The following is a 25,329-nucleotide window of genomic DNA, read 5'->3' on the forward strand; positions in this document are numbered from 1 at the left end:
TATTGACGGAAATTATGTAGAAAAGTAGATTAAGGTACAGGCTTTCATGTAAAAATAAAATTATTGAGATATCTTAGCACGTCTTTTTTTTAATTTCAAAACGGTACTTACTTGAAAAACACGCCTCGTAATAGTTCACAACAGTTACGAGCGAAGCCCAGCTGACGTGATAGTAATAACTTTTACATGAGCCGCTATAAAGCATGAAAAATTAGGCATATAATTTAGTAATTTCTGTCTAACGGTAAAAAAGGGGAAAAGCCTACTAAATTGCAAAAACATTATTTTAAAAATTTCATCTAAATCTTCACTTTTCTTACTTTTTGAGCAACGAAGAGCTTCACCAGGTTCTCCGTGTCGAGCGAACGTGCAGTCTGCCTTTTTCACTGCCATTATGGTAAGACCTTTTAGCCACTCTTTGCTCATTGGAGATAGTTTTTAATGATCTTTAACGTGAAAAAGCTACGTTCCGCAGAAGCTCCAAACACTGACGTGCACAAAAATATTTTTAACGCAATTGTTGCATTTGGTAAAACGTCTTGCATGTTCATTTCGAAGACGTACTGAAGTAATTCTAATCATTTGCTCGCAGTTGGTGGAAGCATAGGGGACAATTCGTTAGCAAGATGCTGCGGACTTGTCTCCTGAATAAAATTTAGCATCTCTTAATGTTTCTTCTCTGTTGAAATCACATTTCTTTGTTGCCAGTTCTTAATGTCAAAGATAACACTGAACACGTCACAGCAGTTGCTGAGCTGCTGAAATCTTTCCTTAAAGACAGAATAGCGATGTCTGCCATAACATACAAGAAGTTTACCCTTCAGCGATTCTCTTCCCATGAAAGGGGTTCATCCTTATTTTCGTAAGAAAACTGCCTTTTAATAGTTGCAGAACTGGATTCTATTGACTAAGTGACATTTCCTCTGCTTCTTTCTTAGCCTTTTCAAAACCATTGGCTCTATATAGTTCAGTAACACTAAATGTTGATTTTATTAATTACAGTTTAGTGTCTAATTGCATATCTTCTTGCTAAACTGCTTTAACGACTCTGTTGACAAGGCAAATGACATTATAACATATCACAACACACAAAGAAAACTTAAATATTGAGATTTCTTTCAAAAGGGCACACTTTATTGAAACACATTGGATCATTTTTACATGTATTGTTTAACTCTATTAATGAAAGTCTTACGTTAGTATGTTCAGATGTCACAACCTGAACACGTTCACTCCCAGCCTCCCATCTTATATCACACCACGGTATCAGAGTCAGATTTACGTGATTCTTGAGTCCTTCCAAGAGCTTCACACAAGCGGAAAATAAGGTGAACAATCTTTGAACTACGCCAAAAAAATGTAGCGCAGTTATAGACGATTTAACTGCATCACCAATACCCAAGTTCAAGTTATGAGTACAGCATGGGATATAAGAATTTCTTGTATTTTCTTCGATTATATGACATGAATACCACTCTTTTGCCCTTCATGTTGCTCCCGTTGTTGTAAGATCGTCTCCTACAATCTGCAAGTGGAATGCCAAGGTTATGTAATTTGAAATAACCTTTCCCGGTAGTTCCACTCGCTTAAAAACAAAACAAAAAAAAACAAAAAAACAAAAAAAAATCTTCAGTTGCAACTAGTTTGGGTAACACATCTGCCACTCTTAAAACCAAGCTTAATCGTTCTTTGTGACTTAAATCTTGTGTACAGTCCAATGTTAGTGAATAGTATTCGTTTTGACTATGGTATCCTTCGTGATAGATACAATCTCATCGCAAATTATGCTAACGATTTCATTTTGTATGTCCTTACGTAAGTATGTAAGCAACCTTCCAGGTTTATCTACACGGGTAATATGATCATTTAACAAAGGATCGAAATTGTCCATTAATTCTTCTTGCCGTAAAGAGCTTCCATTACCTGTAGTTCTCAACATGTCATGGTCGGCTGGTAATGGAAGATTTATTTCGGCAAGAAAACATACTATAGAAAATAACTTTAGCAAAACCGTTCTCCACCTATTTTCTTCCTAATCAGTTTGACCTTGAGTTGCCTTATCAATTAATTTTGAATTTTTAATTCTCTGCGAAAGGTCTTTCCATTTGCACATTTGAGTATATGATTGCGGAACAGTTCATTGTCAGAGAGAACTTTTGACAAACTTCGCCAGTATCTTAAGCCATCTCTTGTGATAGTGCCAGCATTCGAATTGAACAACTTGCAACAAACGCACAGCATCTTTTGTTCGAGAATAAACAGTAGAACACCTTCTTGTCTCGCCATCGACAGGTAATGTAACATTTTTTCAGTGTAATTGTTTGCAGACTTTCTTAATTGTTTCCATCCTAAAATTATCGTTTATAATATCCGGCCCGGTTCCTGGATCGCTAAGATCAACAACTTCAAAGCCATTACCTTCGTTAGCTGATTTTCTTTCGTCTTGGAGATCTTGGCCTGCTCCGGTTCCTTCCACAGTGACATTATTGTTAGGTAGTTCCGCTAGTGGAACAGATTCCTCAGCCACTAACTCTTGCTTGCACGAAACATAATGTTCTTCCGCATTGTCAACTGACGAAGCTTCCGTAGCACTACTTTCTCTTACATCACACCGTACATTCACTGAAACACTGTCAATAAGCATTAAAATATATGTAATGAACCCTTTTGCCGTAACTGCCTTTTAGGATGTCACTCATTCTACACTCTAACATAAAACAAATCACAGGCTCCTATAGCACCAGACACAGATCACAAACTGCCTTCGTACTTCACACCCGACTGAGTTGCTGAGCCAAGATATCGGAAAACGAGGGATCTTTGCTCGAAAATGCCAGTCCGTGGATTAGCAGTGGAAATCCCAGACCACTTGCTGGCCTAGACGGCGCAGTTTGCTTAGCAGGCAAGGTGTACCGCGCCGGTCAGCGACATCAAACGTTTCTGGCATTGAATAAAATGTTTTCGGGTTTCCAACCGCGTCATTTGATTAAACCTACACGAGCTTTCGGCCAAGCACTCCCTGGCCATTGTCAAGTGATATGACTGCCAGTGGATTTTTTTTTTCCTTAATTGAATTTCAATTCCCCCCGAAGGGGGCGGGCTGGCAGCAGCTTAGTATGCCGCTCTTCAGCCTACAGACTTTGTTAGAAAGATGAAGAGAATAAATAATAAAAACAGGCGATAAAATCGGAGACTTAAAGAGTAACATGGCGAAAAGAAATCGTGGAACTTAAAACAAAGAACAGAGGGATGATGACGCTAAGAAACGACATACAAAGCAGACAAGTAAAACAATAGACAGAAAATTAAAAAAAAAACACGGCGACAGTCTGGTTTCTGTTCGCAAAAGACATAAAATTCACACCCAGCGACAGCATGGTTTCTGTTCGCAACACGAGAAAGACGAACAACACTGAACAGTCACTGGAACACTGCACTAAAAAGTTGTCAAATGTGACAGACCACAGCCGAGAGCAGGTGAGGGGAAACTGGACAGATGATGGGAAAATAAAAAAGGGGGGGAGCCGGGTGCCAGTGGACTGTTGGTGCGCTCTTATATACGCTAGCTGCCGACTGTAACAGACTGTGACGTCACTGGTGCCCGTAACATTGCCATTTAAGGGCATGTTTTGAGTCGGCGTTCGATGTGCCCTCTTCAACCGCGCGATCGCTGCATCCCACGCAGCGCTGAATAGAGACGGTGACACCCTGAATAGAGACGTGGCTTGCAGCTCAACGCTGCGTGGGATCCAGCGATAGCGCGGTTGAAGAGGGCACATCGAAAGCCGACTCAAAACATGCCCATATATGGCAATGTCACGGGCACCAGTGACGTCACAGCCGGCAGCTAGTTTATATAAGGGCGCACCAGCAGCCCAGTGACAGTCGTATCACTTGACAATGGCCAGGGAGTGCTTCGTCGAAAACTCGTGTAGGTTTAAGCAATTGACGCGGTTGGAAACCCGATAACATTTTATTCAATGTTATCGCCGCGAGACTATGCATTCATACGTTTCTGGCATTTCCGCGCAAGCCGGAAACCGACTGGGACAAATTGGAAATCCCTATTTTTGTCGGTTTATGAAACGTCCCCTTTTAAACAATTTTACAGGACTGTGCTTAAACTGACACACAATATTTTTTTAGCGCAACGCAATCTGACTTTCAACACACAATATTTTGTTAGCGCAACGCAATCTGACTTTCAAAATTCTCTACAAGAGAATGGCCCTGACTAACATTAAACTATCTCTTTCACAAATCACTTACCTCACAAAAATCTTCGCTGCTCAAGCTACTGCAATACAGCGAGCGCCACTACTGCCAGCTAAATAAAAGATTCAAACTATGGAAGGCACTAACTACTGATAGGGATAGTTAGCAAATGAAAGATATTAATAGAGAAAAAACAATGTATTTACCTTGATATCATCATATATATAGCAGTTCATGACAAATTACAAAACTCCGCCATCTCTCTCCCCACATCCACCACTGCTGGCGGCTCACCTCCAACTGCCCAGCGCTACGCGCTGTTCACAGCCAGCTGCCTAACACTACAATGGTTGAGTATTACAACAATGCAAAGCAGCCACAGACTGCACACGGCACAGCCGGTGATTTTCATACTGAGGTGGCGTTACCAATAAAAAAACCTAAACAGCCTACTTACATAGCCCCCATGCTCCCCACAAAAAATTTTACAAATTGGGTTGGGCAGTGCCCAATACAGATTTGAAAAAATTTTTCATAATTACAATAACTAAGAAATCAAATGCACACACTTATTAATACAATGTTGGTCAAAAGCTAAAATTTTCTCACAGTCCATAAAGACAGTCCTGATCGTTGATCACACTAAAATTGCCGTGTTTTTCTCAAAGTCTGAGCAGTAAAAGAAAATGCACACGGAAGTAGTGGATTTCCATGCAGTCTTGAAGAAGTAGTGTTGTCCTTCCAACGGAAAGACAGTGCTGACTCGACATGCAGACAGGTAATGGGCCACAACAGAGCAAACCCACAGCAGAGTCAGTCGAAGTTTTGAAGAGTATTGGTGGGTAGGTCATCACAGAGCAGACCCACTGTAGTCCTGGTAGAGATTGTGGTATTGGTGGGCCACCAGAGGTGCAGACCCACTGCAGTCCTTGTAGAAATAATGGTACTGATGGATCATCAAAGATGTAGACCCACTGTAGTCCTTGTAGAGATTACGGTACTGGTGGGCCACCAGAGGTGCAGACCCACTGCAGTCCTTGTAGAGATGGCCAGCAGCCATCTGTTGTGACTGTGCAGGTGCACAATCACCATCAAAGAGTCTTGCGGAGAATATAGCAAGTCCATAACCACCACTTGTGCACTCACAAAGTTTTTGGAATTGTCCTTAGAACCAGCAATGCTGTTATCCAGTCCCTTGCTGAATTATTAACACACATACAAACACTAACAGTCCCTACTTCTCACATATTGTCCATATACTATGACCAACAAAAACGTGTGCAGTGAAATGTAACTTACAAGTTGCTTAATTTGATGAACTGCTGTCAATTACAATTTTATAACATAAGAACACAATAACAAAGGTACAAAACACATCATTAAAGAACATAACAATACAAATAACATTTGCGGTAATAGGGGCTTTACAAAAGAATAAAAATATATACATCAGTGTTACAAAAATAATGACATAAGTACATACATAAAGATCAGAATAACTTTTGGAACATCAACATCACACATGAGCATTAAAACAGAACAGATACTCATCATAGTTCATGTAGCTTAGTGTTAGAAGAAAAAAAAAATTCTATGAAACTACACAGAGACAGGAAGAAAACAAATACACAAGGGTACACAAACACATAGTGGGATAACACAAAAGGAAAGGACAGGGTTTGTTTTCAGTGTATCATTTGGTACTGCAGTCTTTTGCGAACAAAACCTTTTTTGTTCTTGGAGATCTCCTTTCGTTCATCATTATTCCCAAAAAGTCCTATCTGTACCTCTTTTCTGTATTCCAACCATAAGTCTTTCAAAATAAATATGGCTCATTGTACAATACTCATTTAGGCCCAAATCTTTTTTTATATACCTTGTCAAAGCATTGCTTCCAATTCATCATAGTTAGTTTCTTATATAGTCTACCCCCTCTTAAGCTAACTTAAATCTACTGAGCTCAGATGCTAAACTAAGGGACGAGGCAATGCAGCAGAACATAAAACAATAAACGCAAACAGCAATGACAAAAAGGTGCAGATTTGCAAAGGAAGCAGCATTTTAGAAATTAGCAAAGCAATTGCAATATTACAACTAATATAAGGCAATGTGCAACAAATAATAACAAGAAATCATTAATAAAACTGGCTTAACAGAATAATACAAAGTCAAATTCAATAACACTATGCCTGGCAAACAGCAGCAACTTATACCTAAACATGACATAGCTCAAGCAGAAAAAATAGTAGACTAAAGATAACAATGCAGATAAGGGAAATGTATAATCACATCTTAATGTCTAAGTAATTAAAGTGGTGCACCACAAAAACTAATTCTACAAAAAATTACTCAGTAGTTGAAAAGAAAATTCCGTATGCAATTTCTGTGAAGTGAAATTTTTTTTTTATGCTCCTTCGTTTTTTTTTTATTTACTCGATCTGTAGACAGAAAATATTTACATTAATACATCTATAAAATTTTATTTTTACCAATGCTGCAGTGCAGCTAGAAACTAGATATTAAACAAAATGGGCAAAGCAAGGCGTGAAATGTCATTCACTAGCCATATGGCATTTCTCTCAATTAACACGACAATAGCCGTGAAATGTTTCTCATCGTTTTCAAGTTCGACCGTGTCGTTTTTGCGATGCTTTCTACAAAGGAACGTCAATAGCAATTATAATGGCCTCCCCTAATGGCTTTTTCTTCTACCTGTGCCGCTGGAAGGCTAATGGCCCCTTTTTTTTTTTTTGTTCGGGCAGCTGTCGCCCAGGTGGGTGCCCGCGACGCATTACGTGCAGGTGGTCACTTAACTTTCGTACGGAAATATTTACGACAGCAGTTTCCACTACAATGGCAGTCTTAAATATTTCACAGGTCAAGAATTAGCGTTGCAAATCTGTAAAAACAAAATCCTATGAATATAACAGTGTCCAAAAAATTTTCGTCGGCATTGTGATACATTCACGCATTTACACACATTTCATAATTCTAAAAGTACGATTCTCGGTTTCCAACATACGTCTTCACAAGGCAGAGTTCCTAACCGTTACTCATTACTCCTTACCTTATTATACATATATATATTCGTCGACGCTTCTTCAATACTTCATCATTAGATACATAGCATCATCAAATTCTTCATATAACATTAGCTTACTAATCATAAACATACCTCAACAACATAATACACATCGTCGTCGTAAAAAATAACATCATAACACCTCAGTCAAATCTCAAAATCGTCGTAGCTTCCTCCAATAGTTTCAAAACCTAAAAAAAATTCTCTGCTCATTTCAAAAGTGTCATCTGCCTCAAACGTACTTTAAAATCATGATTCCATACCAAACACATCATTCAAAGCTCATATTGTATCACAATGGTTCCGAAAAAATATGAACAGTTTACAAAGTACAGACAAAATACAATTTCATACGTATGAAGTTATTCAACTGTGTAATTACGTAAACATCTGTCACTGACGTAGTAAAAAAAATGTTTGTCTCTCTCAGTTAGATGATCTGATAGCTGTGTAATACTGTGTTGGAGAAATATGGTACCGATGTGTAAAGTTGTATAAGCAAATACCATATTAGCTAGGGCTCCTTGTGCGTGCTAAACACATGATACACAAAGTAAGCGTGTACCCCCCTGAGGATTAATGTAATTATACCCTTAGGTGTTACAGATTACAGCAATGGAGTGAAATATATCTCAGAAAACTTTCTTTGTAATTCAAAAATCTTTAAAAATAAATGTTTTAAGTACAAAATTAATCACTCAAATATGTGTCCTGTAGCGCTAAACTGTGCGTCATGTTGTAAGATAATCTCTGTGGAAGTCTCGTAGTTATCGTCCTCCGAAAGCTAAGTTCTGCAGAAGTCAATGTACTTACCTGATGATACACAAAAGTGAAATGCTTTGCGTATAGATATCTTAGTTATGCTTATTGTTGTGATGAAGAAAGTACTGTGCTGTAACGTATTGTTGTGCCACGAAAAAGGCTGCCTCATTATTGCTATACCACAAAAGTTACTACTAAAACATGTTTTTCTTTCCAGAAGAATTCAGAAAAACTGTGCAGATATAAAACAGATACACCGCAAAAGCAACATTGTAAACTGTCACTCATTAGCAGCGTCGTGATAACATCGTGTAGCTGTCACATAAACTAACCTCTGTGTCATCTGGTATCTCACAGAAAGCACTTTAATTTCAGAATGTATTTTCAAATAAACCAAAATGTTGCATTAAAATCTCAAGTTAAAAAAGCACATTATCTCTCAATAAACGGTGTTACATGTGAAATGTGGTGTAAACCTTTGCTCTTCCTAGTACGCAGAGTTTCAACTTTAACGCAATTATCAAGTGGTATACGTCGGTAAAGAATACTGGAATTTTTCTCAAGGTTAGCGTCTGTGTTATTTTTCTCGGAGCCAGCGGGCGCACGCGGCTGCCTGCTGTGCGAGTCATTGTCTGTTTCTTTGCTGGCGCGCGTCGTTATTCGGATTAGGAGACCGAACTTCTACAAATTCGCCTTGCCGAGAGGGCCCAGCTCTGTTAGAATCCCGCCAGTTCTGATGCAATTCAGGTCTGTCGTTATGTCGGTAGTTTACATAGTTTCTTGTTTGTCGGTCATGTGGTGGAGAATCTCTCCCGGAATCGCAACTGCGCGCCGAACCGTCGCGTCTGAAGTCATTCTGCCACCCTTGATAATAATAATTGTTTTGGTTCCCATATTGTCTGTTTCTATGATTGTCTCTGTCATAGTCATTACTACGGAAATGCGATCTTTCTCTGTAACTATTATTCTGCCAACGGTTGTCATAAGGGTGGTGTCTGTTTTGGTCACGATTTGTGTTGTGAGAGTAGCCTTGTCGTGTCCATTTATTATTTCTGTCGTCACGGAATTGTGACGGATGTGACCTGTAGTGATTGTTTTCCTGTTTTCGCATCCCGCGACTGTCAGTGTCAATTTCCAGTTCTTGTAACAGTCCCTGAAAAGCTTCAATGTCGTCTTTACAACGTCCTGCTAAAATAATATGCCGTAAATGTTCAGGTAATTTCATTAAGCAAATGCGGATGAGTTCTGAAGGGCTGTATGGGTTTGAAAGATACTGATTCTTATGCAACATGTCTTCAAAATATTTCACAAGACTGGAGAATTCAGATTGTTCGAAATGTTTCATCATTATGATGCCATGTTTTACTCGGTCTTGTGTGGCTTGAGACCAGTATGCGGAGAGGAAGGCATGGTAAAATTCTCCTTCACTGTGGCAATCGTGAATGACCGATCGCATTCTTACAGCTGGTTCATTCTCTAAGTAGCCACACATAAATTCTAATCTGTGTTATAACGACCAGTTGGGAGGAAAACAATGAGAGAATTGATGGAGCCATGCTTGTGGATGAATGTCGTTGGCAGAATTCTTAAATGTTTTAAATTTACGTGTAGTAATGAACAGCTTATAGTCAAAATCATCGTGTCGGCGAGTAGCATACCGGTCATTGTTACGTCGTGTCGGCGGTTCCATCTCAAAATTCGGTGTGCCTTGCCAATTTCTTTCATAATTTCCGAAGTGTCTTGTGTTATTATTTTGTGGGTGTTCCGTATTTCTATGTCCCTCTTCCCGTGTTGGGGCGCGAGTGTCCTCTGAAATACGTAATTCTTGTATTACCTGTGTCAGCTGATCTTGTACTTCGCGGATTTCTCTTTGGTGTTGCGTATTAATTTGATTTTGATTTTGTTTGAATTTTCTAATTTGTTCATACTCTTCTGTGTCAGTGAAGGCTACAGGTGTTGTGTCATTCAGATCATCATCTACCCTCGTAGATAAGTTAGTGAACTGATCTGAAAGTTCGGCTACTTTATCCGATAATGTACTTATTTCCTCAGTGTGTTTTTCTGCTGTGTCTTTTAAGTTTTCCTGGGTTTTTGCAAGTTGCGTAACCGAATCGGTAGATGCAACTGAGTCAAATTTAGCTTGCAAGGTCTCATGATTTTCATGAACAGTAGTTTGCAGTTCTTTTATGGCTGGTTCGTGATTCTGTAGTGCATTTTCATGCCGCGAAAAAATAGGTTGGAAATGTTCACAAATTTGTGTTTTTACGTCATTACAGACTTTTTGACATTTCGATTCAATGTGATGTAACTCATTAGTTAAATCCTCACGTGTTTGTTCAAGTGTGGTATCTAACTTTTTAAGATTTTGTTCCACTGTGTCTAACTTTTGAAGATTTTGTTCCATTGTGTCTAACTTTTGAAGATTTTGTTCCATTGTGTCTAACTTTTGAAGATTTTGTCCCATTTGTTTCATTTCTCTCTGATTTTGTTCCATTTGTTGCATTAATTGCAATAATAATGTATTAGTGTCTGGAATCTGTTTCTCTATGCTTTTTGGCAGTGCATTTTCACCGGCAACATTCACATTTTGACAAGCAGAAAATGTGTCTTGACTTATTTGAGAAAACGGTGAGGATCCAAAACCTGAATCTACAGTATTTGTGAGATCGTCTCGTGTCATTTCGGATTCCTGAGCCGAGCTATTGCCGACCGATCGATCGATAATGCTTCCCTGTTCTCTAATTGTTTCGCTGTCTACACCATTGTTTGCAACCCGCTCCATCTCCCTATGCGCAATTACCAAATTACTACTTTTAACATTAGTTAATTCATTACTCTGCGGCGCTAACATACTGCTTTCGTCTTCGCTGTCGTTTCTCAATTTACTTTGGAGCCTAGTGTTACGCTTTTCACACGCCATTATTGTCACAGTATTTCACACGACAACACAGAAAAAACACAATTTGAAGAGCAAAAATTAGAGAACACATTAACATAACACTGAAAATAATATCTAGTTAATTGCAGCTGCGAAATACTTGCTGCAAATCTACATGCATGCCACAACTATTTTACTATACAACACTGAAAAACTACAACTACAAAGGAAATTCTCTCTATAATTACGCGCTAGCAATAAACAAAATCTACACTAATTACACAAACTACAAGGAAAAAATCAGAAGATTCCAGTGAGGTATCCTCGGCTAAGGGTCGACATATGAAACGTCCCCTTTTAAACAATTTTACAGGACTGTGCTTAAACTGACACACAATATTTTTTTAGCGCAACGCAATCTGACTTTCAACACACAATATTTTGTTAGCGCAACGCAATCTGACTTTCAAAATTCTCTACAAGAGAATGGCCCTGACTAACATTAAACTATCTCTTTCACAAATCACTTACCTCACAAAAATCTTCGCTGCTCAAGCTACTGCAATACAGCGAGCGCCACTACTGCCAGCTAAATAAAAGATTCAAACTATGGAAGGCACTAACTACTGATAGGGATAGTTAGCAAATGAAAGATATTAATAGAGAAAAAACAATGTATTTACCTTGATATCATCATATATATAGCAGTTCATGACAAATTACAAAACTCCGCCATCTCTCTCCCCACATCCACCACTGCTGGCGGCTCACCTCCAACTGCCCAGCGCTACGCGCTGTTCACAGCCAGCTGCCTAACACTACAATGGTTGAGTATTACAACAATGCAAAGCAGCCACAGACTGCACACGGCACAGCCGGTGATTTTCATACTGAGGTGGCGTTACCAATAAAAAAACCTAAACAGCCTACTTACAGGTTCACTGGCAGAATGACTGCCGCGGTGTTCTTCAAAGCTGCGCCGTTTAAGACAAAATAGAAAGATCAATGAAGGTGCTCTCGACAGCCAGACTAGCGTGAATGGAGCCTGCTAATATTCTAAATTTGAATTTTTTAAACAGGAGACCAGATTTTACTCAGTAATATTTACAGGGCTCATGACACCTCCCCCAACCCCCATCCCTACTGCTGTGATCACTCGCTGCTGTGAGGTGAGAACTATAGGTGGGCCAATCTGTTTTTTCGGAGTATCGCTCATCCCGGTTACGGCTATTTTTTGATACCAGTTGCTCTCAACAGCTAATTATAACTGTCAGTTATTTTTAGTCCCGAATTACGCAGAAGAGGACACAGTTAAGTCTGACCACTCGCAAAATGAAGTCCGGTTTCTTTAGGTAGCCAAATGGCAGTGTCTCGACACGCTGCGGCCCAGTTGTGTGACGTCACGCCTGCTTTAAAATTTCTTTTGTTTTATTGTAGTCCTATAGTCAAATATGCAAAACTTACTTTGAGATATTTAACAATTTTCGTTTGGTTTAGTAGTTGTGCAAGTTGATCCTGGTGTGGACCAGGCTAACAGGTACTGCATACAGGTTAACGGCAACTGCATGTCTGGCGGCAAGTGGATCGTGTTAAGGGAAATATGGGTCCAGTTATTCGTCAACTCTGCAGAACCCTCTGACGGTCAGTGGTTATTTCCGAAGAACTATGAAAATACTTGTTTCACTCGAATATCCATGCTCTCTGGAAATATCATCGCCTGCTATGACCTACTGTAGTTCGGGACGATTACCAACTTCGAGTTTACGTAGGTCAGTAAATGGCTCTGAGCACTATGCGACTTAACTTATGAGGTCATCAGTCGCCTAGAAATTAGAACTAATTAAACCTAACTAACCTAAGGACATCACACACATCAATGCCCGAGGCAGGATTAGAACCTGCGACCGTAGCGGTCGCTCGGTTCCAGACTGTAGCGCCTAGAACCGCACGACCACTCCGGCCGGCCGTAGATCAGTAGCAACCCGCAATTCACAGAGAACAAAAACCATGAGCGAATATTATAATGGCCACAGAAAAACAGCTCAAACTCATCTACTGACGATTGTTTCCATATTCGCACGAATTCGTTGTGGTCACTGAAAGAAGTTAGATAGCACCAAATCAAAATACACATTTCCATAAACAGATGACATGCAACTTCCTGGCAGATTCAAACTGTGTGCCGGACCGAGACTCGAACTCGGGGCCTTTGCCTTTCGCGGGCAAGTGCTCTACCAACCGTTTTTTATCTCATTTTGTTGTATATTGTTCGCTGAATTTGTTCGCGGTGGACATCGGATGACACCCATTTAGGTCCTTCGTTGATCGTTCACTCAATATTTTGTTACAGGGGGTAACTAAGCCTTTGACCGAAAACGCTGAGCTTCCGTGCCGGCACCATGAGCAAGTAGTGTACAGGGTGTTTATAAATAAATATCGGGCTTTTAACGCTTTATAATATTTATTATATTAGACTTAGTTATAAATGTTATGTCAAATGAAAGAGGAACTCAAACAATTTTACCAAGAACCTTATAAATGTTAAATAATAGCGAAGTACGCGAATGGTTGAACTTCACTGTACCCAAGCCCTGGATAGGCCGCAAGAGGCCCAATGACAGGTTTGCTTTGCATGGCCTCCACGTTCACACGACCTAATGCCATGCGATTTTTTCCTTTATCAGGGATCGCGTGTACGTGCCTCCGCTACCACAGACCTCCCTGAATTAAGAAACCGGATTGAAGCAGCTGTTGCTACAATCACTGGAGACACACTTAACGTTTGGGAAGAACTCGGCTATAGACTTCATGTGTGCCGTATGACAAATAGTTCTCACATTGACCATTTATAAGGTTCTTGGTTAAACTGTTTGAGTTGCTCTTTCATTTGACATATCATTTATAACTGTAAGTTTAATATAATAAATATTATGAACCGTTAAAACCCCGAAATTCATTTATAAACACCACGTATTATAAAGGCCAATCAACTGAGCTACCCAAGCACGACGTCTCCTACCCTCCAAAATTGGTAGAGCACTTGCCCGCGAAAGGCAAAGGTTCCGAGTTCGAGTCTCGGTCCGGCACACAGTTTTAATCTGCCACGAAGTTTCATATCAGCGCACACTCCGCTGCAGAGTGAAAATCTCATTCTGGATATCCCATGCAGTCTGACAGTTATAACTGCCACAGAAAAATAGCTTATACCCACCCATTGACGGTTATTTCCTCAGTCGTACGAATTTGTTACAGTCCCTTTATGTAGTTAGTGTAACAGTTATTTCTATTAGCTATATAATACCTTATAGATGGCCGTCCATCTCCTCTGTTCATTTATACGCGGTCAGAGGTCAGATGATGAGAGAGCATAGTACGCGCTTCAGTGAACAGAAGCCGCCAAGCAGTATTGACACTTATAAAAAGAGCCGTAGTAACAGATGAGTGGCTATTGCAGTCACTGCTGCTTCTCAATAACCGTTTGTTTATCATTTGCCTCCTTTAGTAAGAGAAGTTGTGAAGGGAGTCTCGGCCGGTGGGCTGTGCTAAGCGCGTGGCCGCACGCGCCATGTACCTTAAACGGCTATGTTGTATATTCTGACTCGTGAATATTAACTTAAACTAAACTAAACTACTACCGAACAGATCATGAAGGCCCAAAGGTACCGAACTGCCGCTGTTTCATCCTCAGCCCACAGGCGTTACTGCATGCGGATATGGAGGGGCATGTGGTCAGCACACCGCTCTCCCGGCCGTATGTCAGACCGGAGCCGCTACTTATCAATCAAGTAGCTCCTCAGTTTGCCTCACAAGGGCTGAGTGCACCCCGTTAGCCAACAGCGCTCGACTGACCGGATGGTCACCCATTCAAGTGCTAGCCCAGCCCGACAGCGCTTAACTTCGGTGACCTGACGGGAACCGGTGTTACCACTGCGGCGAATATTATTAACTTAATGTGAATTAATTGATATTTCCGCCTCCGAACGCTAAAATATGCAGTTACTTTCGCAACATTCGCTTGGATACTGCTTGAAATGGACTTGAATTCGGTGACTGTTGCAATTCGTGACGAGTTTGACACCGACCGCCATTGAGAGGGCGTGACACTCGTCCCCGACTCCTGCCGGTTAGTGTCTTGTTATGACCAGTATTATTACGTACAGTTACGTGACTGCGAGTGCACTACATTCGCTGTAGGCACATCGGACATTCCCTGTTGATACATCAACACAGGAGACCGTGTGATTACCGCAACATTCAAACGCTTTGCCGTCACGCCTCCATGACGACCCGTCTTATTGTATTAATTCCGAGCACACACACACACACACACACACACGCACACACACACACACACACATGCACGCACACACACCACTTCACTGCCATGACTTACGGCAGCGGTGAACAGTCTAGCGAAGCCCTGAGACCAGTTTTGGGACACCCACAGTACTCTAAAACAACCAGCGTGTTGCTTGAAAGGGAAGACTAGTAATTTGTCCGGTGACCATATCTGCGTCCGAGATGAAAGATCAAAACGCTGTCAGAGTACACTGTCTTCAATCTTCCATGAGCTGAGTAGTTTTTAAGCCAAACATTTATCATCGCTGAATTACATTTCAAGGTGAATTGTAGAGCAGAAGCGAAGCCACCAAAGAATGCCGATAACCGCCGCCTTATCATAGCGTTATGGATTTCTGCCCACCTTTGGGAAATGATGATAAAGGGAGACAAGCGCTTGTGACGTACCATTTCACGTGATCACTTCGCCCTCCTCTCATTTTATTTTATGTGTAGGAAGCGATTACGGATTAATTACAGCTGTTCTCTCCCTGAATGCACTGCAAGGATCAAGAATTCTTCCTGGTTCCAGTTAGTGTAGGACAAAGTAATATCAACTGACATTCTTTTCATTCCATCATCACCATTCTCTTTTCTCCCATCATACAGAGCAACGATACAGTACCAGAGAACTAGCCTTATTTAGTTCGTAATACAATAGCCACCGAATATTTACTACAAATGTGGTGTGAAGGTCGTTTACCGGACATCGAGCCTTTCTCGGAAACAAATATCAAAGACCGATCTAGCGAAGTGTTTTCCTTCCGATGGGCGTAACTTTGGACTGGGAGCGTACTTCAATAACATAAGAAATCAAAACTCCGCTTTTCCACAGTCAGAATCACGCCCCTGCGAATAAAGACGCCCTGCCCACGCTGCATATGAAATAATTCCAAGAAAAACTGTCGTCTTTCACGACGTAGACTTAATTTCATTGAACCATAAAGGGTTGTCCAAATCCATCAGTTCTTAATATCTAAATATGACTTTTTTTATAAATTTTTAGAGTCCTGCCAAAAGGGAGTGACACTGAAATGAAAAATAAAAATTTCTGTAAAGAAAGAAATTTATGGCAAAATCTCTTACCTTGAATGAGAAATTAATTAATCATCATTATTTAGGAATTTATTCCGCATATAGTGAGAAGCTAGTGTTGTAACACCACCTTCGGTGTAGAAACTTACAGTGCGCCGTAAACCATTTTTCTGAATCCTTACTGATGGACTACGGATTGATATTCTGAGTCAGCAGCTCAATGTTTTACGTTGGCTGAAATTCCGTGCACTTACCTATCACTGAATTGCTTTTATAATAGAAAAATACAGAAATAGTTCCTGTGCCGTCACCTTTTCTGGCCGTGTGGTGTACCAGGACAGGAGATACAGTATCCCATCCCTGAAAGCATTACATTCACTCTCCATGATAGTAAACAGCAAAATGTGGGATACCCACAGTTTCGCAGAAGATACTTCCTGAGAAGGCTCTAGTGGGAACAGTGTTAATCCAACAATATACAAATTTGTGGAAGTGCAATTCAAAGAGGATACTAGTGATCTGTTGTTTATCATTTAAATAATGAAAACCCCAAGTTACTTATTTTTTGAGGCTTAGCACAACGCGTTTCGAGAATTTTGCTGCAAGAAAGGCAGAAAATCAAACATAATAAACCATAATAAATCAGCCGTAATAAAAGAGTGTAAGCGTTACAAAAATTCAGCCTACGACTTCTTACTCCAGAGATTATAACAATGGAATCTCGTCTGGAATAACAGTTTCAAGAAATAGTAGTTGTTGTTGTTGTGGTCTTCAGTCCTGAGACTGGTTTGATGCAGCTCTCCATAATACTCTATCCTGTGCAAGCTTCTTCATCTCCCAGTACCTACTGCAACCTACATCCTTCTGAATCTGCTTAGTGTATTCATCTCTTGTTCTCCCCCTACGATTTTTACCCTCCACGCTGCCCTCCAATACTAAATTGGTGATCCCTTGATGCCTCAGAACATGTCCTACCAACCGATCCCTTCTTCTGGTCAAGTTGTGCCACAAACTCCTCTTCTCCCCAATCCTATTCAGTACCTCCTCATTAGTTATGTGATCTACCCATCTAATCTTCAGCATTCTTCTGTAGCACCACATTTCGAAAGCTTCTATTCTCTTCTTGTCCAAACTATTTACCGTCCATGTTTCACTTCCATACATGGCTACACTCCATACAAATACTTTCAGAAATGACTTCCTGACACTTAAATCTATACTCGATGTTAACAAATTTCTCTTCTTTAGAAACGCTTTCCTTGCCATTGCCAGTCTACATTTTATATCCTCTCTACTTCGATCATCATCAGTTATTTTGCTCCCCAAATAGCAAAACTCCTTTACTACTTTAAGTGTCTCACTTCCTAATCTAATACCCTCAACATCACCCGACGTAATTCGACTACATTCCATTATCCTCGTTTTGCTTTTGTTGATGTTCATCTTATATCCTCCCTTCAAGACACCATCCATTCCGTTCAACTGCTCTTCCAAGTCCTTTGCTGTCTCTGACAGAATTACAATGTCATCGGCGAACCTCAAAGTTTTTATTTCTTCTCCATGGATTTTAATACCTACTCCGAATTTTTCTTTTGTTTCCTTTACTGCTTGCTCAATATACAGATTGAATAACATCGGGGAGAGGCTACAACCCTGTCTCACTCCCTTCCCAACCACTGCTTCCCTTTCATGTCCCTCGACTCTTATAACTGCCATCTGGTTTCTGTACAAATTGTAAATAGCCTTTCGCTCCCTGTATTTTACCCCTGCCACCTTTATAATTTGAAAGAGAGTATTCCAGTCAACATTGTCAAAAGCTTTCTCTAAGTCTACAAATGCTAGAAACGCAGGTTTGCCTTTCCTTAATCTTTCTTCTAAGATAAGTCGTAAGGTCAGTATTGCCTCACGTGTTCCAGTATTTCTACGGAATCCAAACTGATCTTCCCCGAGGTCGGCTTCTACTAGTTTTTCCATTCGTCTGTAAAGAATTCGTGTTAGTACTTTGCAGCTGTGGCTTATTAAACTGATTGTTCGGTAATTCTCACATCTGTCAACACCTGCTTTCTTTGGGATTGGAATTATTATATTCTTCTTGAAGTCTGAGGGTATTTCGCCTGTTTCATACATCTTGCTCACCAGATGGTAGAGTTTTGTCAGGACTGGCTCTCCCAAGGCCGTCAGTAGTTCCAATGGAATGTTGTCTACTCCGGGGGCCTTGTTTCGACTCAGGTCTTTCAGTGCTCTGTCAAACTCTTCACGCAGTATCGTATCTCCCATTTCATCTTCATCTACATCCTCTTCCATTTCCATAATATTGTCCTCAAGTACATCGCCCTTGTATAGACCCTCTATGTACTCCTTCCACCTTTCTGCCTTCCCTTCTTTGCTAAGAACTGGGTTGCCATCTGAGCTCTTGATATTCATACAATTGGTTCTCTTCTCCCCAAAGGTCTCTTTAATTTTCCTGTAGGCAGTATCTATCTTACCCCTAGTGAGACAAGCCTCTACATCCTTACATTTGTCCTATAGCCATCCCTGCTTAGCCATTTTGCGCTTCCTGTCGATCTCATTTTTGAGACGTTTGTATTACTTTTTGCCTGCTTCATTTACTGCATTTTTATATTTTCTCCTTTCATCAATTAAATTCAATATTTCTTCTGTTACCCAAGGATTTCTACTAGCCCTCGTCTTTTTACCTACTTGATCCTCTGCTGCCTTCACTATTTCATCTCTCAAAGCTATCCATTCTTCTTCTACTGTACTTCTTTCCCCATTCTTGTCAATCGTTCCGTAATGGTCTCCCTGAAGCTCTCTACAACCTCTGGTTCTTTAAGTTTATGCAAGTCCCATCTACTCAAATTCCCAACTTTTTGCAGTTTCTTCAGTTTTAATCTACAGGTCATAACCAATAGATTGTGGCCAGAGTCCACATCTGCCCCTGGAAATGTCTTACAATTTAAAACCTGGTTCCTAAATCTCTGTCTTACCATTATATAATCTATCCGATACCTTTTAGTATCTCCAGGGTTCTTCCATCTATACAACCTTCTATCATGATTCTTAAACCAAGTGTTAGCTATGATTAAGTTGTGCTCTGTGTAAAATTCTACCAGGCGGCTTCCTCTTTCATTTCTTAGCCCCAATCCATATTCACCTACTACGTTTCCTTCTCTCCCTTTTCCTACACTCGAATTCCAGTCACTCATGACTATTAAATTTTCGTCTCCCTTCCCTATCTGAATAATTTCTTTTATTTCATCATACATTTCTTCAATTTCTTCGTCATCTGCAGAGCTAGCTGGCATATAAACTTGTACTACTGTAGTAGGTGTGGGCATCGTATCTATCTTGGCAACAATAATGCGTTCACTAAGCTGTTTGTAGTAGCTTACCCGCGTTCCTATTTTCCTATTCATTATTAAACCTACTCCTGCATTACCCCTATTTGACTTTGTGTTTATAACCCTGTGGTCACCTGACCAGAAGTCTTGTTCCTCCTGCCACCGAACTTCACTAATTCCCACTATATCTAACTTTAACCTATCCATTTCCCTTTTCAAATTTTCTAACCTACCTGCTCGATTAAGGGATCTGACATTCCACGCTCCGATCCGTAGAACGCCAGTTTTCTTTCTCCTAATAACGACGTGCTCTTGAGTAGTCCCCGCCCGGAGATCCGAATGGGGGACTATTTTACCTCCGGAATATTTTACCCAAGAGGACGCCATCATCATTTAATCATACAGTAAAGCTGCATGCCCTCGGGAAAAATTACGGCCGTAGTTTCCCCTTGCTTTCAGCCGTTCGTAGTACCAGCACAGCAAGGCCGTTTTGGTTATTGTTACAAGGCCAGATCAGTCAATCATCCAGACTGTTGCCCTTGCAACTACTGAAAAGCCTGCTGCCCCTCTTCAGGAACCACACGTTTGTCTGGCCTCTCAACAGATACCCCTCCGTTGTGGTTGTACCAACGGTACGGCTATTTGTATCGCTGAGGCACGCAAGCCTCCCCACCAACGGCAAGGTCCATGGTTCATGGGGGGAAGGAAATAGTAGTAGGTGTAAGAAATTTAAAAACTGTGTCATAGTTACTTGTGCAAAGAAGACAACTTCAGTGGAGAACGATGTAGGTCCCATCGTTGGGGACCTAAACCCTGTATTCACGGAGAGAGCACGTTGAGTATAATAGCTATTTTCTATGTAAATTATGAATTACGATGACACATGTTCGTAAACACCAGACGATTCTGCACCATACCGGTTCTTAGGTTTGTAAACACCAGACGATTCTGCGCCATACCGGTTCTTAGGCATGAGTAAATATCCAAAGAAATTCTGCTTTACATTGTAGTAAATATGTAAGGAATCGAAAAAATGCTACAATAAGTATCTTTTGTTCGTCCTGATACATCAAGAACAGATGTCCACTCACTTGTTAAGACCTGTTACTGCTTTGTAACTACGTCGCAAGTAAATTGCAATGATCGATATTCTTTTGTGCAGACCCTGATCAAACACATTCTAAAATTATTAAATATATCAGGAAGTGCTATCTAAATCAACGTGATTATTGCTTAGAAGGTTGGCCTCGATGGCAGTCAGTTAAGATATTGTAAGGAAAATGTCCTGAGCGGTTCTGAAACAAAGAAGGAGAAGAAACTGCGGTGCAGACAGAATTTCACGCCTTCTTCCTGTTGTGGAAGCATCACTCATGATCAATGGCATGGGAATTCTGAAGTTAGTAGAAAGCATGCACTGAAGATGCAGAACGTGCACGCAGAAAAATTAAACCTTCCAAAAATAGTCTCACATTGTCAGCTTCCTTAGTACGAAATGCCGAAACCTCAGTTGGACGCTTGGTTGGAAAACTGCTCAAGAAAGTGTAGGTGGGAGGGCGAATGAGCTATTTTTTTATGTTTTTTAAATTTCTTTTTTAGGAACTGAAACGTCGGGAGGAATATGAACTGGTTAAAGGTATACCTGTCACGGCTTATTCTACTGAAATCCATAAGGTTCTATTTCATACCCTTACAACATCTCCCACATCCAGGCACCACACACTGCCATAGATCGTAGTGTCGTAATTTTCTAGCACTGTTAGCTTGGTCAAATAAATTGTTGATAGACTAAGTTCTTGATACAGCCACCCACTGGTATAGTAATCTTCCGCGGTGGCTTACGGGGTAAATTCTGAAAGGAAACTGAGATCTGTTTTTCACTCTGTCCTGTGGCCCTGCAGCTCCTTCTTCGTCCAGCATGCCGAGACACAGAGTTTATGTGGCTGGTAAATAAGCACAGAAAAATAATGAACCTAGTTTGTTTTTATTATGTTTCCTAAGGTTTTTTAGCAGTATAAATCTTAACCATGTGGATCAGTTTTTCAGTGTTGCTTAACTTGAGAAAGCTCATCTCCCATTGTGTAAGGGGGAAAATCAATTTTCCCTGACGCTTTCTACAGACTAAGGTATCTTCCGTTCATATCTCGTGGTATGAATAGGACATATCCTGATAAGATATGTCTTTTGTGTACCTTATTTGTTCCTGCTTATTGAACATGTGGTCTAAATTGTAGGCCTATAGGCTACGTATAACTGAGCTTTGCTCGTGTGTAAACTTTACGCTGGAAATGAAGTATTAAATTGCTCCAGTAGTCCTATTCTCACATGTATGCAGTGTGTTTCAGAAGTGGTGGTCAATATGAATGATCATTAGAAACAAAAAGTCAAGTAAACATGGGGTCTAAAACGCATACCTTAAGAGCTATGAGAAATTCTTGATCTTCGATACTGTGAAACAAGTTTCTTCTACTGCAAGCTCTTTGCTTTCCATATTTTGGAAGTGGTAATATTGACCAAAACAAGAAAAAAAATGTCCAGTAAACATGTGCTAGAAAATGCATACTTTAAAAGTTATGAGCAATGATTCATTAGAAAAGTTCTGTTTCAAAATAGCGAAGACGAACAAGTGCTCCTGGTTCTTAAGTTATGCGTTTGAGGGCATATGTTAACTGTTTGTAAATAAATTATTTAAATGAAGGTTTAGCATCACAATTCTTTAAAAATGTTATTACCAAAGTGCCGAAATAAAGTGCAAAAAGTTGAATTGGAGATAAATGTCAACCACTACGTCATGTCAGACATTTTAATTGGTGCCTAGAGTCGTGAAGAGAAGGGAAAAGAATGAAGTTTCGTGCACGTGAAGAAAAGTTTCTGCACCATTATCAAATACTTATTGAGCTTCAGAAATATTGAATGGTAACTTTAACTGAAGCAAAAGATTCCAAAAATGTGCAGGAGCCAGAGGAGTACGAACTGAGGGACTTGTAATACGGTGCTATGAAATGGTAAACATAAATTAAGGAAACAAATGAAGTAGAAAATGAAGACTACATACAATGAATAGACGGGGAAGTAGTCCATGAAAAGCCACACAAAAATAAGGGACAGGTACTAAACCATCCATTAGGGCGACAGTAGAGGAGGAAAAGTTATAGGAGTACTCTTGGGTAATAACATGGAAAACATAATGTCATTGACGACAGGTGAAGGAAAAATAACATGACAGACATATGATGGAAAGAGACAGATTTAATCATTTGAATAGTTACTGTATCTTCTACACAGAACTTGTTACTTTAATCGCACAGTTGGTCTGGAGCTTGATATTTAGTACGGAACGTAACTTCCCGTGAGTGGGAACGTGTTGAGTCTCCTGCTCTATGAGTAGAGGTTGCCTGATGATTCACAGCCTGGTATACTTCTTTAAGTTTATGAACTATGGGCTGTCTTTCTTAGTACGCACAAAAGGATCTGTCAAAGGAAAAGTTTAGATCACTTATTTTTTAAAAATATTCTAGTTTACTATTTTCTCATCATACAATCATCATGTACAGTGAGACTGAATTAAAACGCTCAAATTGTTAACCTAGGAAAAAACTGAATAAAGGTTTATTATTTTCAGAAAAACATCGTTAATTAAATTTTGAATCTAAAAGACAGTCACTTACGGAATCACATTGAACCTGGCAGAAAAAAAAACATCTCTCGCAACTTAAAAGTAATACATTTCTCAAAAATAAAATATAAAGAAAGAATTGCAAAACACCTTGAAAACGATACTCGTGTTAGTCACACAAGTATGTACATGTGTGCACATGCTCACGAGTGTGCACGGATGCCTGCAGATAATCACGTGTCCAAACACACACACTTAGACTAAGATGAAGAGGAGAGGCCTGGGAAGTATAGAAAGGGTAAAGGGTTTCGGTGGGGAGTTATATACAAGCAGTTACGTGACTAGTATTTGATCGTTTCCTGAATATAGAAAATAAAGAAAATATTGCAAAGTGCAGCATTTGACACAAGATTAATATTGAAAGATATCCATTGCCAGCCCCGCAGCGTATCGTGCAGCATCTAAATAAGTTGTAAGACGTTGACGTGAATAACGAGTTCCCGGTTCCAAGTTTGGGAGGAGCAGCAAACGAATGGGTCGATTCGTTTCACAGCTGTCAGTCTTTGTATCCTCACAGCAGTTACTGTGTAGGAGTAACTGCTGCTAGCGCACCGAAGACTCAGGAGTCTTTCTTCTCCTGAAGAGGTTCCTTCTCCTCATCGGTGACGATAGTAGTAGCCTTTGAACTGGCGCCGTCGGCTAGATCCTCGAGCGCTTTGGTGTCGGCGTTGTCGAAATCTATGGCGAGGCCGACGAAGATGTCCTTGAAGACAAACCCGTCAAGGTTCTTGGCGAGGTAGTAGAGGAAGAGCCAGTCGGAGTAGTAGCACTTCCGGGTGACGGTGATCATCTCGTACGGCTCCAGTTGCTGGGGCGTGGCCAGCTTGAAGATGCGCCGGTTGAAGGCGTTGCTGCGCGAGTGGAAGACAAAGGTGAAGAGGCGCCAGAGGAGACCCAGCGCCGTGGCCACGGACAGGATGACGAACCAGAACCACAGGCACACGTAGATTTTCTCGTTGATGATGTTGAGCGCCATCACGCACAGCGCGTCGTGCTTTTGCAGGCTGCCCGACGGACCGTATTTGTGGAAGGTGCACTTCGTCACCTGCAATCACAAAGCGAGACTACCATTAAACACTGGTAATGTTCTGTTGATCTGACCTTTACTTATTGTACTTTGCTATGTTCGTATTTTAAACATAAGCAAGTGAAAATACACTGCCGTTTGTGAGAAGTGCAACACCCAGAAGGAATTACCCGAATAGCGCCACACTAGTGTTGAGTTTTTATTTGTTCATGTGCGCCATGACCGACCTCATTTGAACTCTTCTGTCAAGAGAGTTAATTTAGAACTGGAACGGCTGCCATGTCGGGTTCAGGGTCACACATTGGTGTGGTTCCTGTAGATTCTCTCAATAGATGGGATTATACTAGGCGTGGCCTTCACCTCAACAGGAAGGGGAAGGGTAAATTGGCTGGGGAAATAGCAGGAAAGTTAAAGTGGAGGGGGGGGGGGCACTGTCATGAGTGGTAAAATACCAGTGGTTATGGGGTTCAGAAAAGACCCTTTTTTAGGGTAGGGAGAACAGAAAGAAAGCAAATTTTAAGAGGGGTTAGAACTGAGATAAACCTTGAGTTTGAGAAAGAAACCAAAAAACATAATTATAGTTTATTACATCAGCATAAACAGCTATTGGTTAAGAAATTTTCAACAGTCAGCAAATATTTTAACTCTACCCAATTTTAACTCAGTCAATGTGAAATGTCAGCTATCTTTATTGCATCAAAATATTCGAGGACTGAGAAATAAAATTAATGAATTAACTATCTGCATAGATGAATTAGAGTCTTCAAACCCAGCTGACATAATCTGCCTCTCTGAACATCATGTGACAACTGGTATAGAACTTTTAAGTGTTACAGGGTTTAGGTTAGCATCTCACTTTTGTAGATCAGAAATGGAGAAAGGAGGAGTTGCCACATTCATAAGGAACTGTCATAAATTTAAGAACATAGACATCCATAAATTTTGCCTAGAACAGCATATGGAAGCATGTGCAACAGA

General features: G+C 40.4%; 1 protein-coding gene across 3 annotated transcripts in view; it reads right to left on the minus strand.

The window, feature by feature from the left end:
• Positions 1-22,975: 22,975 nt before the first annotated feature.
• Positions 22,976-25,329, minus strand: part of LOC126247935 (innexin inx7) — a 170,824-nt gene continuing 168,470 nt past the window's right edge. For 2 of the 3 annotated variants that reach the window (XM_049948521.1, XM_049948522.1), the window contains exon 3: positions 22,976-24,369. In XM_049948521.1, coding sequence (XP_049804478.1) covers positions 23,884-24,369 — 486 coding nt within the window. In that variant the 3' untranslated portion in view covers positions 22,976-23,883. The remainder of the gene's footprint in view (positions 24,370-25,329) is intronic. The other variant, XM_049948520.1, reaches the window with a different exon arrangement.

Source organism: Schistocerca nitens, chromosome 1 (assembly GCF_023898315.1).
Source record: "Schistocerca nitens isolate TAMUIC-IGC-003100 chromosome 1, iqSchNite1.1, whole genome shotgun sequence".
NCBI classification, from domain to species: domain Eukaryota; kingdom Metazoa; phylum Arthropoda; class Insecta; order Orthoptera; family Acrididae; genus Schistocerca; species Schistocerca nitens.